At 46.3% G+C, this 21,662-nt stretch overlaps 2 protein-coding genes and 1 long non-coding RNA gene across 3 annotated transcripts in view; 1 reads left to right on the top strand and 2 right to left on the bottom strand.

The window, feature by feature from the left end:
* Positions 1-64: 64 nt before the first annotated feature.
* Positions 65-11,735, bottom strand: LOC138637182 (semaphorin-4A-like). The gene is made up of 14 exons (XM_069725689.1): positions 11,560-11,735; positions 8,580-8,740; positions 8,437-8,499; positions 8,170-8,268; positions 7,918-8,008; positions 7,529-7,651; positions 7,088-7,215; positions 6,818-6,999; positions 6,541-6,679; positions 5,927-6,116; positions 5,528-5,643; positions 5,178-5,341; positions 1,523-1,593; positions 65-1,433 (listed from the first exon to the last, which is right to left on the bottom strand). Exons 1-14 carry the CDS (start codon positions 11,639-11,641, stop codon positions 703-705), a joined length of 2,340 nt encoding a protein of 779 aa, XP_069581790.1. The 5' UTR covers positions 11,642-11,735; the 3' UTR covers positions 65-702.
* A 1,400-nt stretch (positions 11,736-13,135) lies between these two features.
* Positions 13,136-13,386, top strand: LOC138637178 (uncharacterized). Its single transcript, XR_011312347.1, has 3 exons — positions 13,136-13,201; positions 13,242-13,282; positions 13,323-13,386. It is a non-coding gene; the product is annotated as an uncharacterized lncRNA (long non-coding RNA).
* adam15 (ADAM metallopeptidase domain 15) overlaps positions 13,292-21,662 on the bottom strand; it is a 13,982-nt gene continuing 5,611 nt past the window's right edge. Inside the window, 15 exon segments of the mRNA XM_069725684.1 lie at positions 13,292-13,508; positions 13,611-13,759; positions 17,305-17,361; positions 17,562-17,630; positions 18,176-18,235; positions 18,237-18,333; positions 18,712-18,765; positions 19,471-19,624; positions 19,699-19,810; positions 19,990-20,067; positions 20,336-20,531; positions 20,649-20,757; positions 20,842-21,037; positions 21,120-21,212; positions 21,307-21,484. Coding sequence (XP_069581785.1) covers positions 13,442-13,508; positions 13,611-13,759; positions 17,305-17,361; positions 17,562-17,630; positions 18,176-18,235; positions 18,237-18,333; positions 18,712-18,765; positions 19,471-19,624; positions 19,699-19,810; positions 19,990-20,067; positions 20,336-20,531; positions 20,649-20,757; positions 20,842-21,037; positions 21,120-21,212; positions 21,307-21,484 — 1,669 coding nt within the window. The 3' untranslated portion in view covers positions 13,292-13,441.

The following is a 21,662-nucleotide window of genomic DNA, read 5'->3' as shown; positions in this document are numbered from 1 at the left end:
CACACACACACACACACACACACACAGTGGCCTAACAAAATAAAACCACCTTCTAAATAACGAATCAATATTGTAATTATTTATTTATTATTGTTATTGTTTGTTGACAATGTGAACAGTTTCTGTGCCTCCGTTTTGTTATGGATTCACATGGAAACACATTGAAACACATTAAAACACAATAAAACACCTTAAAACCAATTAAGACATCAAAACAGTAAAATATTAAAACGTATTAAAACACATTAAAACACAATAAAATACATAAAGACATTTTAAAACACATTAAAACACATTAATTGAATTGAACTGAATTATATTTATATAGCGCCAAATCACAACACAGGTTATTTCATTGCACTTAACATTAAAGTCCTTACATGCGGAACTTTACAACATCATGCAGAGAAACCAACAATTTAACATATTAAAACCCATTAAACCATACTAAAACCCATTAAATCATATTAAAACCCATTAAACCATATTAAAACCCATTAAACCATATTAAAACGCATTAAACCACATTAAAACCTATTAAACCATACTAAAACCCATTAAGACATATTAAAACCCATTAAACTATACTAAAACCCATTAAACCATATTAAAACCCATTAAACCATATTAAAACCTATTAAACCATATTAAAACCCATTAAGACATATTGACACATATTGATTCGGTGACTCGGTGAAGGTGTTAAACTAGCTGCACAGTTTGAGCGGATGCCACTCGCTGTGGCCCCGCCTCCTCCGGGCTGCTCAGAGAACTCGCCTCTGTCAACCTGTTGGCCGCGCTGCTGTCCTGTGGACCAATCAGATGACCCGGTTTAAGGCTGGTTTTCTTCTGCCGCCACACGTGCAGCGCTGCGAGCATCGTGATGCAGCAGCAGGTCGCCAGCAGGAGGGAGACGACCACCAGCTCGCTGCGGTAGCTCTTCTCCGGCCAGGCGTGTTCGCTGGGATCCAGCCGGGACCAGCTGTCGGTACCGAAGGTCAGAGGGAGGTTGGTACTGTCGTCCCGCTTCAGTCCAAAGTCTTCTACCCCGGAGTCGGTCCAGTCTTCAGAACCGGTTGTGACACCTTGATCCTTCACCACGGGTTCCTCCGGTAGAACGTCCTCGGACAGTCCGTCGGTGCTCTCGGCTGCTGACGGATCGTCGACCTTCGGGAGGAGGCTCATGGAGCGCGGGGGGGCGACCTGTCGGACATCATATCTCGCGACCACCTCCCTGAACCCGCCCTCCTCCGCCTCGCAGCGGTACGTCCCGAAGGTGTCGGGGGTGGCGAGGAAGCGGAGGCTGCTGTCTGCTGATTGGATGAAGAGGTCCTCTGGCAGCTGTTGGAACCGAGGGGAGGTCCAGGTGAGAGCGGCCATGTTGGACGGTTTCACACACCGAAGTGTCACCGCTCGGTTCAGAGGAGCGCTCACTGCAGAGAAGGGTCGATAGGTGGAAGTCAGACTGGAAGGTCAGAGGTCAACTTCCCTCTGAAAACTGTCCACATGAGGAGAACATTACCTGTGTCCTCACTGGGCTCCATCTGTCTCCCACATCCGTCCTCCACACCGCCGTCCTCCAGCTGTTGAACCCTGAGGAGGAAACAGACTGTCAGTCAGCAAGAGTCCTCACAGATTGAGGTTCAACACCTGGAGGTTCTACAGGTGGAGGTTCTACAGGTGGAGGTTCTACAGGTGGAGGTTCTACAGGTAGAGGTTCTACAAGTGAAGGTTCGACAGGTGGAAGTTCTACAGGTGGAGGTTCTACAGGTAGAGGTTCTACAGGTAAAGGTTCTACAAGTGAAGGTTCGACAGGTGGAAATTCTGCAGGTGGAGGTTCTACAGGTGGAGTTTCTACAGGTAGAGGTTCTACAGGTAGAGGTTCTACAAGTGAAGGTTCGACAGGTGGAAGTTCTACAGGTGGAGGTTCTACACGTGGAGGTTCTACAGGTAGAGGTTCTACAGGTAGAGATTCGACAGGTGGAGATTCTACAAGTGGAGGTTCTACAGGTGAAGGTTCTACAGGTGGAGGTTCTACAGGTAGAGGTTCTACAAGTGAAGGTTCGACAGGTGTAAGTTCTACAGGTGGAGGTTCTACAGGTGGAGTTTCTACAGGTAGAGGTTCTACAGGTAGAGGTTCTACAAGTGAAGGTTCGACAGGTGGAGGTTCTACAGGTGGAGGTTCTACAGGTAGAGGTTCGACAGGTAGAGGTTCGACAGGTAGATGTTTTACAAGTGAAGGTTCGACAGGATGAAGTTCTACAGGTGGAGGTTCTGCAGGTAGAGGTTCTACAAGTGAAGGTTCGACAGGTGGAAGTTCTACAGGTGGAGGTTCGCCAGCTGGATGTTTTACAGGTGGAGGTTCTACAAGTAAAGGTTCGACAGGTGGAAGTTCGGCAGGTGGAGGTTCTACAGGTGGAAGTTCGCCAGCTGGATGTTTTATAGGTGGAGGTTCTACAGGTGGAGCTTTCAAAGGTGAGGTTTTACAGGTAGGGGTTCTACAGGTGGAGGTTCTACAGGTGAAGGTTCTACAGGTGGAGGTTCGCCAGCTGGATGTTTTACAGGTGGAGGTTTTACAGGTAGAGGTTCTACAAGTGAAGGTTCGACAGGTGGAAGTTCTACAGGTGGAGGTTCTACAGGTGGAGGTTCGCCAGCTGGATGTTTTATAGGTGGAGGTTTTACAGGTAGGGGTTTTACAGGTGGAGGTTCTACAAGTGAAGGTTCGACAGGTGGAAGTTCTACAGGTGGAGGTTCTACACGTGGAGGTTATACAGGTGGAGGTTATACAGGTGGAGGTTCTACAAGTGAAGGTTCGACAGATGGAAGTTCTACAGGTGGAAGTTCTACAGGTGGAGGTTCTACAGGTGGAGTTTCTACAGGTAGAGGTTCTACAGGTAGAGGTTCTACAAGTGAAGGTTCGACAGGTGGAGGTTCTACAAGTGGAGGTTCGCCAGCTGGATGTTTTATAGGTGGAGGTTCTACAGGTGGAGCTTTCAAAGGTGAGGTTTTACAGGTAGGGGTTCTACAGGTGGAGGTTCTACAGGTGAAGGTTCTACAGGTGGAGGTTCGCCAGCTGGATGTTTTACAGGTAGAGGTTCTACAAGTGAAGGTTCGACAGGTGGAAGTTCTACAGGTGGAGGTTCTACAGGTGGAGGTTCGCCAGCTGGATGTTTTATAGGTGGAGGTTTTACAGGTAGGGGTTTTACAGGTGGAGGTTCTACAGGTGAGGTTTTACAGGTGGAGGTTTTACAGGTGGGGGTTCTGCAGGTGGAGGTTCTACAGGTGAAGGTTCAATTCAACTTTCAATTAAATTTTATTTATATAGCGCCAAATCACAACAGAGGTTATTTCATGGCACTTAACACGTTAAAGTCTTTACAGCAAGACTTTGCAACATTAAACAGAGAAACCAACAATTGAACAATTGAACAATTCCCACATAGGCTAGGAGGGAAAAACTCCTCTTTAAGGGAGAAAAACCTCCAACAGAGGGAAGAAAAACTCTCTTTAACAGGAAGAAACCTCCAACAGAACCAGGATCAGAGGTGGGAGGAGCATCTGTTACAGAACCAGGATCAGAGGTGGGTGGAGCATCTGTTAATAGAACCAGGCTCAGAGGTGGGCGGAGCATCTGTTATCAGAACCAGGCTCAGAGGTGGGCGGAGCATCTGTTAACAGAACCAGGATCAGAGGTGGTCGGATATCTGCCTCGACCGGTTGGGGTGAGAGGAGAGCAGAGAGAGAAAAGGACAGCATAGAGATAGAAGAGAAGAACTGTTGGTGGAGACGACAAACGCAGAGCAGAGACATGCAGCTCCATGATGGGACATCTGGAAAAGAAAGAACAGAAACTACACGAGCGAAGGAACTGAATGGAGACAACAGATAATAAGAAGAAACTATGGGAGAGAAAAAGATGGTGAGTTATGAGTCAGTTAAAGAGTAGGAGGAAAGAAAAGAAGCTCAGCATGTAACGAGGTCCTCCAGCAGCCTCGGCCTATAACAGCATAACTAAGGGTTGGTTCAGGTCTACCTGAGCCAGCCCTAACTATAGGCTTTATCAAGAAGGAACGTTTTGAGTCTAATCTTAAAGCTAGAGAGGGTTTCTGACCCTCCAACACAAACTGGGAGCTGGTTCCACAGGGGAGGAGCCTGAACACTGAAGCTCCGCCTCCCATTCTACTTCTGTAAACTCTAGGAACCACAAGTAGACCAGCGTACTGAGAGAGAAGTGCTCTGCTAGGATTATATGGTTCTATAAGATCTCTGAGATATGATGGAGCCTGGTCATGAAGAACTTTGTAAGTCATCAAGAGAATTTTAAATTCTATTCTTGATTTCACAGGAAGCCAGTGAAGAGAAGATAAAACTGGAGAAATATGATCTCTCTTGTTAAATCCCATCAGTACTCTTGCTGCAGCATTTTGGATCAGCTGCAGGTTTTTAATGAGTAATTTGGACATCCCAACAACAAGGAATTACAATAATCTAGTCTAGAAGTAACAAACGCATAAATGAGTTTTTCTGCGTCACGCTGAGGAAGGATTTTCCTGATTTTATTAATATTACGTAGATGAAAGAAGGCAGTTCTGGATATTTGCTTTATCTGGTGTCTAAAGGACAAATCCTCATCAAAGATGACTCCAATGTTCCTCACAGTTTTGCTGGAGGCCAAGACAACGTCATCTAGAGTAACTAAGTGATTACAGAAAGAGTTTCTGAGGTGTTTAGGACCAAGTACAAGAACTTCTGTTTTGTCTGAATTTAGAAACAGGAAGTTTTTGGTCATCCAGGCCTTTATGTCTTTTAGACAGGCTTCAAGTTTTACGAACTGATTAGTTTCATCTGGTTTTATATAAAGATATAGCTGAGTGTCATCTGCATAACAATGGAAGTTGATGCAGTGCTTCCTGATGACATCTAATGGAAGCATGTACAGGTGGAGATTCTACAGGTGGAGATTTTACAGGTGGGGGTTCTGCAAGTGGAGGTTTCACAGGGGAGGTTTTACAGGTGGAGGTTCTACAGGTGGAGATTCTACAGATGGAGATTTTACAGGTGGAAGCTTTACAGGTGGGGGTTCTGCAGGTGAAGGTTCTACAGGTGGAAGTTCGACAGCTGGAAGTTTTACAGGTGGAGGTTCTACAGGTGGAGGTTCTACAGAGTAATTGACTTACATGTCATCATGGCGACCGTCCACACCACTGCAGAGCCTCCTGGTCCGGCTCCACCCACACAGAGGGTCTCTGGCCAGGACACACTGGGTGCAGGTGGTGTAGGTGGAGCAGGTGGAGACAGGTACGGCAGTCACGCCCTTAGAGGTCCCCACGTACAGAACCCCCTACAGGAAGCAGCACACAGTGACGTTCTACTACAGAACCTTAAACAAGGAGAATCCGTCGCTATGACGACGACAGACGGATGTTTACTAACGTCTGTTTCAATACAACATGAACACCTCGGCATAAATATTAGAAATGAATCTCTTCCTGTCAGAGGATTTTATTTTATTTTATTTTATTTCTACCTTGGAGGATGAGAGGACGAGGCTTCTGACAGTCTGAGGTTCTGTGTACACCTGAATCTCCTCAATGACCCGAGGACCCCGGTCTGACAGAACCACTTTGTGGAGGAACCCAGAATCTGGACGAGAGACGAGGAACATGTTCTCAAACAGAACACAGAACCACAGCTGACGTGGAACAGAACAACAACAGTCACATGTTCACTAGCTAGCTAGCTTAGCATAGTTTAGCGAAACAACTGCTAACACTGAGAATGACTGAACTGTGACATCATCCACCTCCCAGCTGACATGGTCTCTGTTCTGAAATACACTGTAAAAATAACACTGAGGTTTTATTGTTTATCAGTGAGGACAACTGTTTCTGATATCTATGCTAAGCTAATGATCTGTATAACTCACCTGTGAGGAGGAAGAGGATGATGTAATGTTTTCCGTTGGCCGCCTGAGTCTTCATCACGGCAACACGATTGAACCGCTGCTCGGAGGAAACCACGATCGGACCGCCTCCCACCGGTCTAACGCTGCCGCTGGTCAGAAAAGTCCTCTTCACCTCCGCCAGGTCCGAGTCTGAGGAACCCGCTAGTCCACACTGAGAACGAGGAGGGAGAACATAGGTGAGAACGTGGAGGGAGAACGTGGAGAGAGAACGTGGAGGGAGAGCGTGGGGTGAGAACGTGGAGGGAGAACGTGGAGGGAGAACTTGGAGGGCGAACGTGGGGTGAGAACGTGGAGGGAGAACGTGGAGGGAGAACGTGGAGGGAGAACAAGGAGGGTGTGACTCGGTGTGACCCGGTGTGACCCGGTGTGTCTCGGTGTGTCTCGGTGTGTCTCGGTGTGTCTCGTTGTGACCCGAAGTGTCTCGGTGTGTCTCGGTGTGTCTCGTTGTGACCCGATGTGTCTCGGTGTGTCTCGGTGTGACCCGGTGTGTCTCGGTGTGTCTCGGTGTGACCCGGTGTGACCCGGTGTGACTCGGTGTGACCCGGTGTGTCTCGGTGTGACTCGGTGTGTCCCACCTGTCCCAGGTAGGCATGTGTCTCCAGCAGGGGGCTCCACTGGTAACTCTTCATGTCGAAGGTGCGGTAGCTGCCGGCGAACACATCTTTGATGTCCTGCAGCTTGAAGACACACACGGCGGACTGTGGACCTGAGAACCTTAAAGAGACAATGCTAGTTCTTATTGTCAGAAGGACCAGAACAGTGATTTAATGTAGCTCTGCTGTAGACGCCCCCCCAGTGGTCCTCAGCGGTACTACACACTGAGACACGCTGTCCTCACTCGAAGCTTCGTACCACTGAGAGGTGAAGAGGCCGTAGAATAGAGCGTCTGAGGCGTCGCCGCCCTCTGGTGGCGGGAGGCTGAACACATCATGGAGGACGCTGAAGGGCAGCTGTTTGGGAGCCTGACAGAGCAGCAGCGCTTTGGCGAAGGATGTCCACTTCCTCTGCAGAGTCCTCTGTCCCCCGACATCGTTCTGACAAACAGCGCACATATAATGGATGTTAGACTTGTCACTTCACATCACTTCCTGTCGTCAGAGGCTCCGCCCTCTTCGCTGTCACCTTGCAGACTTGAGCCACCCGAGCGATCCGCAGCTCGTCCACAAAGCTGAACTCTTTCCCAACTTCACTGAAGAAGAAGTAGAGCTTCCTCTCCGGCCGATCCAACGCAGCACCGACGAACGACGGCTCTGAAACAGGAAGTAATGACAGAAGTTGTTGTGACCCGACGTGTGAATGTGAAGACGAGAGACGTTCAGGTCGTCTACGAACTCACGACCAGCTTTAAAATGAAGAAGATGACTTTCATGAGTCAGAACATAAATGAACCACTGGAGACTGAAACAGGAAGTAGAACCTGAGACTGAAACAGGAAGTAGAACCTCTGAGGTTTTAACAGCAGCAGTCAGTCCTGTCTGTTATCATCAGAGGGACGTTATCCTGACAGGTCCACACGCCGCCAACACGCCGATGATGATGAAGATGAAGATGGCGTCCACTCACCCTCCAGTAAGCTGACCGATGAGTCCAGGCTGACGTCCGGACGTCCGTCTCTGCTGAAGTGTCGAGAAATCTGCGGTTTGACTCCTCTGAAGTCGACAGTGGAGGCGGTGAACAGCTCGCCGTCTGCACACGGGACACATGTTCACCAGGACACGCGTGACCAACAACACCCACACTTTCACATGTTCACTTATCATCACATGTTCGCACATCATATGTTCACATGTTTACGTTAAAACATCATCACATGACCTGTCACCGACTGAAAACATCTGGAGCAGAAACTGGTCTCGTCAGTTCCAGCGTTTACAGAGTTAAAGAGGAGCTGCAGCTCGGTGAACTCGGTCCACGTCAGGTTGTAGAAACACTGACGGACTCAGCTGACTGACCGTCGGCGACGGCGACGCTCCGCTGGAACGGGCTGAACGGACAGCGACCTTTGGCCCCGTCACGATGGACCATGGAGAGGCTGTCAGCATCCTGCAGGACACGAGCATCATCAATACACATCTGGACCGATCAATCATCAATAAACATAAACATCAATAAACATCAATAAACATTGATCCGATCTAACGGTTCTACTCTGAACGGACCGGTCGATCTCAGCGAATCAGAATGGTTCAGAACATGTGACTCACGATGAAGGCATCATGGGGGTTGTAGGCGAAGCTGCCGCAGGCGTACAAGTGGGATGAATTTATTTGCTGCAACACGTGGACGAAGTTCGGACAGTCGACCTGCAGACGGCATGACATCATTACCATCCATCAGCATGACATCACCATTCATCAGCTGTCAGTCGTCATCAATCAATCATTTATCAATCAACTGGTCAAATGATAATAAATAACAAATAGTATAAATAATGACATAAATGACATCATCATCATCAACGTTAATGTTACCGTTGGATTCTTCCCTTTGACCCGACAGCTGTTGACCTCGTCGTCTGACGGACTCCAGCGCACCTAAAACACACACTTGCTGAGTCACACACACAACAACAACCTCACATACATGAACATGAACATGAGTCGGTCCAGCCCACCTGCCTCTTCAGCTTGATGACATCACTCTGACTAACGTCCAATGAGAGGATGACGTCCCGCGCCCCAACGTAGAGGGTGGAGCCGTCGGGGCTCAGCAGCAGCGTGGTGGTGTTGACGAGGGTGGGAAGTCTGAAGTGGACCAGAGGTCTGTCTGAGGAGTCTGGACACAAACATCACCTACATCAACATCTTCATCATCATCATCATCATCATCATCATCATCATCATCATCATCATCATCATCATCATCATCATCATCATCACCATCACCATCACCATCATCATCATCACAATCACCACCACCATCATCATCATCACCATCATCATCACACCACCACCACCACCACCATCATCATCACCATCACCATCACCATCACCAACATTATCACCATCATCATCATCATCATCATCACCATCATCATCATCATCATCACCATCATCACCATCATCATCACCATCATCATCATCACCATCATCACCACCATCATCATCACCATCACCATCATCATCACCATCATCACCACCATCATCATCACCACCATCATCATCATCACCATCATCATCATCATCATCACCATCATCATCATCATCATCACCATCATCATCACACCACCACCATCATCATCATCATCATCATCACCACCACCATCATCATCACCATCATCACCACCACCATCATCATCATCATCATCATCATCACCATCATCATCACACCACCACCATCATCATCACCATCATCATCATCACCATCACCATCACCACCATCATCATCATCACCACCATCATCATCACCACCACCATCATCATCATCGTCACCATCATCATCATCACCACCATCATCATCACCACCACCATCATCATCATCGTCACCATCATCATCATCACCACCATCATCATCACCACCACCATCATCATCATCGTCACCATCATCATTATCACCATCATCAACTTCATCATCAGTACCATCATCACCACGGTAACCTGTCTCCAGGTATGATAGATAGACAGACAGATAGATACTTTATTATATTTAAATACATATTTTTATGTTACAGCAGCATGTACAGGGCAAAAATATTGAATATAATAAAAAAATAAAAATAACATTCTATTCAAAAAAATAAAATTGAATAATATTAAATAAACTAAACTAATGTTTTTTACGTGTTCTCTGTCTCGTCAGACTGCAGGTCTGAACCGGGCCTGCAGACGTTTCTGAGAACCAGGCTGAGTAGAACCGAGGCGAGAGAACCGCAGCAGTAAATAACAACGGGAGATGAGCCTCTGAGGTCAGCTGACTGGAACCACTCCCTGTTTGTTCAGGTCTTGACAGGAAGTGGTTTACAGAGAAACCGTCTGAACGTCTCAGAGTTTAAAATAAGAATCAATGTTTTGTGTGATTCATTGACCTGCAGATTATTGATGACATCACTTCCTGTCTGTCGGAGGTTAAAATGAAATACATATTTATATCTCTGAGAACAGCTCACACCAAACACCAGAGGAAGTCATCTCAAAGGGTTCAGCAGTTGAAGGTGCCATGAATACTGAGTGTCAAAACTCTCAATGAGATGATTTATAAATCATATAAACTCATATTTAATATAAAACAGACCAAAGAGTTTTGAGACTAATTTTGTTGTTTTATAAAAATATCTTCTCATTGTGAATCTGATGTCAGCAACACGTCTCTATAAGTTGTTCCAGGATCATGTTCACCACTGAGCTGCATCAACTCTTCTTTTAACAACACTCTGGAAACCTTTGGGAACTGAGGAGACCAGTTTCTGGAGTTTTGAAAGTGAAATGTGGTCCCATTCTGATGCTCCAGATGTTTTCAATGATTGACAGGTCTGGACTGCAGGAGGCCAGTTTATCAGCGGACTCTTCTACTAGAGAGCCATGCTGTTGGAATACGTGCAGAATGTGGTTGGACGTTGTTCTGATGAAATAAACAAGACCTTCCCTGAAAGAGACGTTGTCTGGATGGCAGCATATGTTGCTCCAAAACCTGAATATATCATTCAGCATTAATGTTTCCTTCCAGATGTTCAAGCTACCCATGCCATGTGCACTAATGCATCCCTGTACCATCACAGATGCTGGCTTTAGAACTGAGCTGATAACAAGCTGGATGGTCCCTCTCCTCTTCAACCTGGAGGATGCAGCGTCCATGATTTCCATAAAGAATATCAAATGATTTTTAATGATATTATGAACCGTAGACAATGAAATCCACTAATTCTTTGTAGTTTTGCGTTGAGGAACATTATTCTTAGATTGTTGAACTATTTTCCGCCTCTCTGAAATCATCTTTTATACCCAATAATATTACTGATCTGTTGCCATGGTAACCTCATCATCATAGTCAGATGTTCCACCAGGTGATTTTTTTTTATCTTTACACAACTTTTCTTTTGTTGATCCTGTCACAACGTTTTAGAGACGTGTTGCTGCCATCAAAATCAAAATGAGCAGATATTTTTCATAAAACTATAAAATGTCTCAGTTTCAACATTTGATATTTTATCTTTGGTCTATTTTCAGTTAAATATGATTTTATATAATTTAATAATCGTCACATTCTGGTTTTATTTAAATTTTATACAGCGTCTCTACTTTTAAGAAACAGGTTTGTATCTATTCTAAAGTTAATAATTTTCTGAAGTTAATAATTATCTTACAATTAATAATTATTAAGTTAATAATGGTATATATAATTCCATTTGGTGGATAAATGAGTGATTAACAGAATATCAGTGGAATAAATTAACATTTCTGATGATAAACTGAATATATTTTATTCGTTTTTCTGAAGACGTCACTTTGAGAAACGATTTGTAACACATTCAGTCATTTTATCTATTAAACTATGAATCGATCAAGAAATGATCAGAATGTGACGACCTCATAATCATCGGTCTTCTCACTGAAATCCGGAACCACGAAACTGATCAGAACATGTTGTCATGGACTTACTGAGAAGGAAGGAGGTTCGTGGAGGAGGCAGAGAGTCGGAGGAGTTCAGGAGGAGGAGGAGGAGAAGGACTGTCGAAGCCATGACGAAGGATCAGAAGGTGATGGAGGAGGTGATGGAGGATCCAGTCGACTGATGATGAAGATTAAGAAGTTTGTTGTCGAGCTGTCGACGCTGAATGTCACAACACAGACTGAAACGCTCAGAGACTGAACCACAACTTCCTCTAAGTGGTTGGAGGTTCGGGAGGTTCGGGGTGAGGAGGGAGGGAGGAGAGGGAAGATGGGGGGTGGCACTCTGAACATCTTCAGTCCATCAGCAGCAGACAGACGTGTGATAAAAGATGAATATAATAATTTAATAATATAATGGTTAGGTTAGGTAGTTACTTTATTCATCCCCGAGGGGAATTTTTTTTCGCTACAGCAGCATACAGGAAGCAATGAGATAATAATAGAAAGCAATAAAATAGCAGTAAAAATATTAAATATGAAATATAAAATGCACAAAAATGACGGTCCATTACGGTCACATTAATAATCTGATCGGAGCTATTAACGTTCAGACCGTTACGACGACTTCGAGTTTCTCTGTCAGCCAATCAGAGCGGGCGAGGTTCACGTGTTGCTATATCCTGTTTCGTATCCTTCATCACCAGCCAGATGGTTTCACATTTCACTCGTTGGTACAAAAGCTGCACGCAGCCGACCGCTGACCTGCAAACTGACAGGAAGTCTCTGTCAGCTGACGGCGTCCAATCAGAGGCCTCCGACACATCCAATCATCATCATCAGAGACGTCCAATCAGTGACACGCATGCAGCTCATTGGCTGATTGATAAAATAAAATACAAATAACTGATCAATAACTGATCAGAAGACAACGTGTCCTTTAATAGTGTTTTATTCTTCTTCTCTTCTTTGACGGCTTGTTACAAACAGCTGACGACTCAAATACAAATGTGATTACAAAAATAATAGAGGAATCCTTCAAACAGAGGCAGAGCGAGTCCCCGGAACAGAACTGAGTCAGAAGGACTGAATGACTTTAATAAACGCAGCGACTCATTAATCACATGACGTGGTTTCATTGTGAGAAGGAAGAAAAGATTCACGTTAAAGTCGTAACATTCTGATACAGAAACAGAGCAGCTTCTTATTTCCACATTGTTGTGAAAATCTCAGGATAGTATTTCCTGTAATAAAAAATAAAAGCTTCATCTGTGATTCAGCTGATGTTCAGATGGTTGAGGGAGGTTTAGTCCCGCCTCCTGATGACATCATCCCACTTTAAGTCTGTTATTCTGATGTAAACAGGAGTGACCTGCGGAGGTCCTCGGGCCACGACTTGGAAAACATTCATTAGTCCTTCCTTTGGTCGCAGGTCTGATTCCCGTCCAACGCTCCTTGAGCAAGGCACTGACTGTTGAGAGGGGCTCACCACGGCGCGTTACTGTGACATCACCGCCGACCGCCGCAAGTTCGAATCTCGAGCATCAATCACTGCCACGGTGCTGCTGAGCAAGGCACTGAGCGATTACCTAGAGACTGATGGACTGACAGTTGTCTTCATCTTCATCATCCTCATCGCTCGGCTATGAGTTTCCAGAAGGAAGTATGTGGGGGGAGTCAAAGGTCAGAGGAGGTTCCTCCCACCATCGGGGCGGAGTCAAAGGTCAGAGGAGGTTCCTCCCACCATCAGGGGCGGAGTCAAAGGTCAGAGGAGGTTCCTCCCACCATCGGGGCAGAGTCAAAGGTCAGAGGAGGTTCCTCCCACCATCAGGGGGGGAGTCAAAGGTCAGAGGAAGTTCCTCCCACCATCAGGGGGGGAGTCAAAGGTCAGAGGAGGTTCCTCTGCAGAGTCCAATCAGATCGCTGCGTCGTGTTATAGAGGCAAAGACGACTCGACCTTCTGAGTGGCTGAAGGTCGCGTCGGAGGAAGAGGAGGTTGTCTGCAGAGAGAAACAGCTGCAGGTTAAAGAAGGACGATCAATAAAACTGATCAAGCTGATCAATCTTCTTCAGAGAGGGGGAGGAGCTCCCTAAAGTCCTACCTGTGTGGACCGGCTGCAGGTGCGACAGCTTCGTGGGGTACCGGTTTGGCTTTGGAGGCGTAGCTGGAGTGAGGCAACAGGTGGGGGTGGGAGGGCGGGGCCAGTGGGCGGGGCTTTCTGGGCACCACAGGTTTAAGTGGAACACGCACCTGAAGAGAGAATATAAAGTAAAACCCACATCTGAAAACAATTTACTATGTTTAACAATATTCATCAAACTCTGAGACAACAAACAACAAAAAAACAACAAACGTTTGTTAAAACAGACTGAATCTATCAGTTATCACAATAATTAATTAGAATCAATAGATCGATTATTGCAGCTGTAAAAATCAGCAGCTGAGACTCAGATAATCAATCAGTCACTGTCAGAGCAGCTGTCACACCGACGCTCAGCGGTGTCCCTGAACGCCTCACACCAAACACATCCCACACCATGACCAACCAGCCAGCACACCTCAGCGATCAGCTGTTCGATCAGCTGTTTTCTACAGGCCAGCTACATGCTAACAGCTAGCAACATGCAGGTGCGTAGTACCTGTGCAGGTGTGACGGGATCAGGGGGGAGTGGTTTGGAGGGCGGAGCTAGTCAAATCACCAGCGGCTGGACGGTTAGTGAGGAAGAGGAAACAGGACAGCTCTACGGTTTACTTCTATTTTGAAATCCCTGTCTGCAGGAAACCGAGAGGCGACTCAGACAATCTCTAAAAGTTCTGTTTGCAGTCAGTTTGACAAACACTGATCTGTGTGCTATGAATTCTGGGTAAAATTGACTATAAACATGGCTGAAAACAACGATCAGAATATTTGACTGTGAAACGTCATCAATAATTAAACAAATTAATAAAAAACAAATAAAACAAGTTGATGTGACGATCGACATCACAGAGAAAAATATAAAACAGGAGGAAACACTGAAAGACTCCACTGAAGTGAAGGATTGTGGGTATTGAGTTTGTTTTCCTTCATCAACCTGAACAAAGATGATTTTAAATATTATTAAAGGATCAATCGATTAATTTATTGATCGATGAATGACAATAAAAGGCAGTTAAATAGGTCAATTAAACTCTGTGATTCCATTATTCTAGGTTATACACACACACACACACACACACACACACACACACACACACACACACACACACACACACACACACACACACACTGTTTTGTGTCCTCCCTCTCTGGTCACATCCACCAGGAGGAACTCTGAAACATGCGGTTCTCCTCTGAAACCTTTTCCTCCAGTTTCCCAGAGGCGTTGGGGGAAGCGAGCTGGAACGTTCTCTGGAGAACCGGATGGACGAGCTGGAACGTTCTCCGGAGAACCGGATGGACGAGCTGGAACGTTCTCCGGAGAACCGGATGGACGAGCTGGAACGTTCTCCGGAGAACCAGATGGACGAGCTGGAACGTTCTCCGGAGAACCGGATGGACGAGCTGGAACGTTCTCCGGAGAACCAGATGGACGAGCTGGAACGTTCTCCGGAGAACCGGATGGACGAGCTGGAACGTTCTCTGGAGAACCAGATGGACGAGCTGGAACGTTCTCTGGAGAACCAGATGGACGAGCTGGAACGTTCTCTGGAGAACCAGATGGACAAGCTGGAACGTTCTCCAGAGAACCAGATGGACGAGCTGGAACGTTCTCTGGAGAACCAGATGGACAAGCTGCTGCTTCACCGTAATAATCTGGATTTCTCCAGATCTGCTTCCCTGAAACCTGCTCGGTGAGAAACTCCCGGACTCTACGCTTCACCTGCCGGGACTCCGCCTCCACCGAGCGGCCGTGGAGCTATCGGGGGAAACGAGGGGAGGAGTCTGTTTCTACGTGAAGGACGATTGGTGGACGGAGTCTCTTAGAGACACTGATCATAAACTGAAAACCGTTTTACTCCTCGTTCCTCCTGCTCGGTGTTTCTGTCCCACCGGAGGTGCTGCAACACCTGCTGACCAGATCAACCTGGACAAAGAGGAAGAGGGAGGAGATCTACAGGAGGAGGGAGGAGGTCTACAGGGAGGTGTACAGGAGGAGGGAGGAGGTCTACAGGAGGAGGTGACAGGAGGAGGGAGGAGATCTACAGGGAGGAGGTCTACAGGGAGGAGGGAGAAGGTCTACAGGGAGGAGGTCTACAGGAGGAGGTGTACAGGAGGAGGGAGGAGGTCTACAGGAGGAGGTCGACAGGAGGAGGGAGGAGGTCTACAGGAGAAGGAAGGAGGTCTACAGGAGGAGGTCAACGGTCTACAGGGAGGAGGGAGGAGGTCTACAGGAGGAGGTCTACAGGAGGAGGGAAGTCTACAGAAAACCCTCCTCACTAACTCAAGGAGCCCCCCAACACTATGGAGGTGATAGTGGACTTCAGGAGGAGCCCCCCAACACTATGGAGATGATAGTGGACTTTAGGAGGAGCCCCCCAACACTATGGAGATGATAGTGGACTTTAGGAGGAGCCCCCCAACACTATGGAGATGATAGTGGACTTTAGGACTGCAGAGAACATCACCAGTACCAATCTGTCCTCCATTCAGACTTCTACACATCCAGACTCAGGAAACGGGCCGGTAGCATCTCTGCAGATCATCCCACCCTGGACACCTGCTGTTCCAGCTCCTCCCCTCCGGGAGGCGCTACAGAGCACTGAGCACCAGAACAACCAGGAACAAGAACAGTTTTTATCTGCAGGCCGTCACTCTGCTCAACAGTTAAAACTGGACCTTTTTTGCACGACACCCAACTCCATCAGCACCATTGTTTTAGGTGTAAATATGTATATATTCATTCATTTCTATTCTGTAAATATGTCTATTTATGTTTTATATATGTCTATTTATGTTTTATATATGTCTCTTTATGTTTTATATGTCTATTTATGTTTTATATATGTCTATTTATGTTTTATATATGTTTTATATATGTCTATTTATGTTTTATATATGTCTCTTTATGTTTTATATGTCTATTTATGTTTTATGTCTATTTATGTTTTATATATGTCTATTTATGTTTTATATGTCTATTTATGTTTTATATATGTCTATTTATGTTTTATATATGTCTCTTTATGTTTTATATGTCTATTTATGTTTTATATATGTCTATTTATGTTTTATATTTGTCTATTTATGTTTTATATATGTCTATTTATGTTTTATATATGTCTATTTATGTTTTATATATGTCTATTTATGTTTTATATATGTCTATTTATGTTTTATATATGTCTATTTATGTTTTATATATGTCTATTTATGTTTTATATATGTCTATTTATGTTTTATATATGTCTATTTATGTTTTATATATGTCTATTTATGTTTTATATTTGTCTATTTATGTTTTATATATGTCTATTTATGTTTTATATATGTCTATTTATGTTTTATATATGTCTATTTATGTTTTATATTTGTCTATTTATGTTTTATATATGTCTATTTATGTTTTATATATGTCTATTTATGTTTTATATATGTCTATTTATCTGTCTGTTTTTGTATTTTTTTGGATGCCAAGAGTGAAGCTACAACTGGAGTCAAATTCCTTGTATGTGTCAACATACCTGGCCAATAAAGCGATTCTGACATAAACACACACACACACACACACACACACACACACACACACACACACACACACACACACACTTTAGTTGCATCCTGCAGGGGGTGCTGCAGCTGTATGTGAATGTACCTGGTCGCAGGGGGTGGGAGGGTCAGGGGGCAGAGGCTTGGTGGGCGGGGCCAGTCGCTGAGGCAGCAGAAATAAAAGTGAAAAGAAGAAGAAGAAGAAGAAGAAGAAAGTCTCCTTAAACGGACAGTACAACGCTCCATCACACGTGTGTGTATATTTACACAGATCATGAAGACAACACGTCACCACGACAACACAGACACCAACAGTGACACCTGGAGCACATGAACGCCTCCAGGTGAGCTCAGGTGAGTTACCTGTGGCAGGGGTTTTAGGGTGGGATCAGGGGGGAGTGGCTTAGTGGGAGGAGCAGGTCTGTCATGAACCTGATAGGAGAGAAAACAGGAAGCAGAGGCAGAGTGACAGCTGGAACATGCACACAGCAGAGGAGTGAGGACAGAGGTCAAAGGTCACAAGCAGCGAGCTGTGGTGGCGTGTCACTTCCTCCTGGATGTTCCACTTCCTGTTTCTGTAGTATCTAATCAGATCTAGTTCCTGTCCTCGCACATCCTTTATTCTCAGGAATCGTTCACAGAAACAGGAAGTAAACAAAACCTCCACATTAAAATATGGGAACGTTTCATTTGACGTTTCAGGAAACTTCCTGGAAAGTTTCCTGAAATCTTCCAGGATGTTTTCAGATTGAAAGGAGCTGTTTCAGGTGTTAAAGGATCATTCCATTTTATTTCAACCTGACGCTGTCATGCTAACTTTAAACTCATGAAACTACAGAAGGGATGTCTTCTTCTACACAACGTAAACAGTAGAAACAGCTCCACCTGCTGTTTGTCTCCATCAACCAATCAGAAAGTAATACAGCTGAATACACACAAGCTGTCAATCACAGCTTGTTTCTATTTTCTAAAGTTACCTTGGATTTGTGGGGCGGGGTCAATGTCAGTGCGGTTGCTATGGTTACCTCTTTGTGGGGCAGGGGTTAGCTGGATGTCGCTTTGCGGGTTCAGGTGGTACCTCAGAGGACGGACCTGCTCTCCGTTCCTGCCATCGACTCGTTCGGTTACCGGAGTCCTGAAGAAAATGTGGCATCAGTCAGAGACACTAAAATAAAACATTTGGTTCAGAGACTAAATAAATATGAAATAAAACATCTGGTCCAGGGCTGAGACATCAGGATAGACAGCTGGACAGCTGCAGTATGTTTCACTGAGACAAAGACAAGGACCACGTCTGTCCATCAGCCATCAACAGTCTCCACCTCGTTGATGGTTTGTAAAGACAACACAGACCACTTTCTACAGGTGAGATACACACACACACACACACACACACCAAGGGTCAACGTGAGGCGTTCAGGGTCAGGAAAACAGAAAGCTGCTGTTCAGGTGTGAGGAGACAGTCAAGCGAGTCCACAAGGACACAACACAGAACCAGCAGGTCCAGAAGTACCTGTACATGTGGGCGGGGTCAAATTCCAAACCCCACATCTCACAGTCAGTCACACTGCGTCATGGGGAAAAACATCAGGATGAGACTGGAGGTGAAGCTCAACAGTGTATTACAGTGTGTGACAGTGACAGTGTGTGACAGTGACTGTGTGGCAGTGACTGTGCGACAGTGTGACAGTGTGAGACAGTGTGACAGTGACTGTGTGACCGTGTGACAGTGTGTGACAGTGACTGCGTGACAGTGTGTGAGACAGAGTGAGACAGTGTGAGACAGTGGCTGCTTTCCAGTGACTGTGTGTGACAGTGACTGCGTGACAGTGACTGCGTGACAATGAGTGACAGTGTGAGACAGTGACTGTGTGAGACAGTGTGACAGTGGCTGCTTTCCAGTGACTGTGTGAGTGACAGTGTGACAGTGACTGTGTGACAGTGTGTGTGTGACAGTGACTGTGTGACAGTGTGTGTGACAGTGACTGTGTGACAGTGTGTGTGGCAATGAGTCAGTGTGTGTGGCAGTGTGCGTGTCAGTCACAGTGTGTTAACATGTGACAGTGACAGTATGTATTTCAGTGTGTATCTGTAATATAGTGTGTATTACAGTGTGTATCTATATTACAGTGTGTATCTGTAATATAGTGTGTATCTGTAATATAGTGTGTATTACAGTGTGTATCTATATTACAGTGTGTATCTGTAATATAGTGTGTATCTGTAATATAGTGTGTATTACAGTGTGTATCTATATTACAGTGTGTATTACCTGTTGTGCTGTCGGGCTTTGTGAAGTGGGCTGTTTGGTCCGAGACAGAAGAGACTCCGGCGGAAACGAGGGAAGCGAAGAGCGAGGAAGAGGAGGACGACGGGCAAGATGAAGAGGAAGATGACGAGCATGGCTACTCTAATTGGATCGGACTCTGAACAGAGAAACAGGAAGTTAACCAGAGTCAGAGAGACGGGGGACACCAGTGGGCTATCATGGGGGACGCACCTCCAGCTAATTGGGCCGGTCCGCTGTCCACGCTGCCGCCGTGACCCGAGTACCTGCAGTCAGGTGGAGCCCAGCCCACCTCACAGTGACACTTCTTATTACTGTTACACACCTGCAACACACACACACGCACACACACACACACACACACACACACACACACACACACACACACACACACACACACACACACACACACACACACACACACACACACACACACACACACAGTTTCTGAGCAGCTGCTCCAACGTGTCGTGTAATGACAGCCGTCGGTGACTCTCCACTCACCCCGTGACCGTTGCATTTCCTGCGACATTCATCCACACCGAACACGGACACGTCCTGACACCTCTGGTTCAAACAGGCCTACAACAAAACAACAACAACAAACAATTATGTTAAAAGTTATAGATTACATGACATTAATCATAATGGAAGGATTGATGGATTACATTTTTCTAATTTTTATTATTTATTGCACACTAGCCTGCATTTCTCTTCACATGTTGTTCATGTGAAGAAGAAACAGTGTATAACACAATATCAGACTGAACATGTGATTTTTCCTGTTAAATGTTTAATTGTTCTCCCCCATCCAGGCCACCAGCAGGCCTGGAGGGGGGAGAGGTCTGACCTTGCTAGGACTGCAGGCGGTGCCCTGGGCCACGGTGGCGGGGTCAGACACGTCGTCGCCCAGGTGGAAGATGGTTCCTCTACAGATCAGCTCGCTGAAGTTGAAATGGACCTTGGTGGTGAGGATCTCTGCGTTGGTGCCCAGCAGGGGGCGCTCCCTCCCCCCCTGACACTGGATTCTGCCACAGTGAACGTCACTGCAATGAGAACCAAACACGACAGGAAGTGATGTCACAAAACAGCACGGCTGAGGGTGGTTTCCACTCCAACACTTGGCCTAAAACACAAAGACACAAACAAATGAAAGAACTCACGTGTTTCCACAGGGGATGAAGGAGCCGTTGGTCAGCTGACCACAGTTTCCATATTTGTTTCCCTGTTTGTTTACTGATGAGAAACAGACGGCCGGAGCACTGGTGGCATCTGAAGGCAAACACACAGTATGAAGTGGTTTAAGGTCTGATCATACGGGTTCAGATCAGTATAAACCGGTTCAGCTTGTCTTACTGGGTCCCCACAGCATCTGGCACTGGGTGTTCATGCTGGCACAGACTCCTCCATAGCAGTAGGAGACGGCGTCCTCGCAGGGCTCGCCATTCTGCAGGAAGACGTTGGGGGGGCAGTGGGGGGAGGAGCCAGTGCAGAACTCGGGAAGGTCGCACTCTCCGAGCGGGTCGCGACACACCGAACCTGCCGCCCGCAGCTGAGGAAGGAGGCGTGTTACGTTCAAATAGCGAGTGACAGAAAGATGACGATTCCACATGCGAGCGTGACGTCACACCGACCTGACAGTCCTGGCAGCAGATACCGGCCGAGGAACACTGAGCACCTGGAACCAGCTGGCAGGTGGAGGCATTACAGCACACGTCCTCGCACTCCTGACCAATCACAGCACAGCAACACAAAGGTGGGGGTGAGAGGTGAGCAGCCAGGTAGACAGTTGTACAGGTAGACAGGTAGACAGGTGAGTACCTCCAGCAGGCCGCAGTCACACTGCTCTCCTTTCTCCACGTACAGGTTCCCACAGCGAGGTCCTCCCAGCAGACGGTCCGGCTGAGGAACGTTGAACAGACACATTCCTCCTCCGTGCAGCAGGCTGACGGACAGATCTGCAGCGCTGCAGCTGCTGAACAGCTGACCCGGCATGAACCTGGGGTCAGAGGTCACAGGTGAGTGACATCACAAAGACGGAAGGTAGGCCGTTTCCCTGTTCATCCTCTACTAGTACGACTCTACTGACTTACTACTGGTAGGAGGTTCTACTGACCTGGTAGGAGGTTCTACTGACTTGGTGGAAGGTTCAACTGACCTGGTAGGAGGTTCTATTG

Source organism: Brachyistius frenatus, unplaced genomic scaffold (genome assembly GCF_029030835.1).
Source record: "Brachyistius frenatus isolate BFR_SWC_R1_liver_20210118 unplaced genomic scaffold, ASM2903083v1 Contig_437, whole genome shotgun sequence".
In the NCBI taxonomy this organism is placed as follows: domain Eukaryota; kingdom Metazoa; phylum Chordata; class Actinopteri; family Embiotocidae; genus Brachyistius; species Brachyistius frenatus.
Note: the sequence above shows the minus strand (reverse complement) of the source record. Positions and strands in the feature narration are given on the sequence as shown.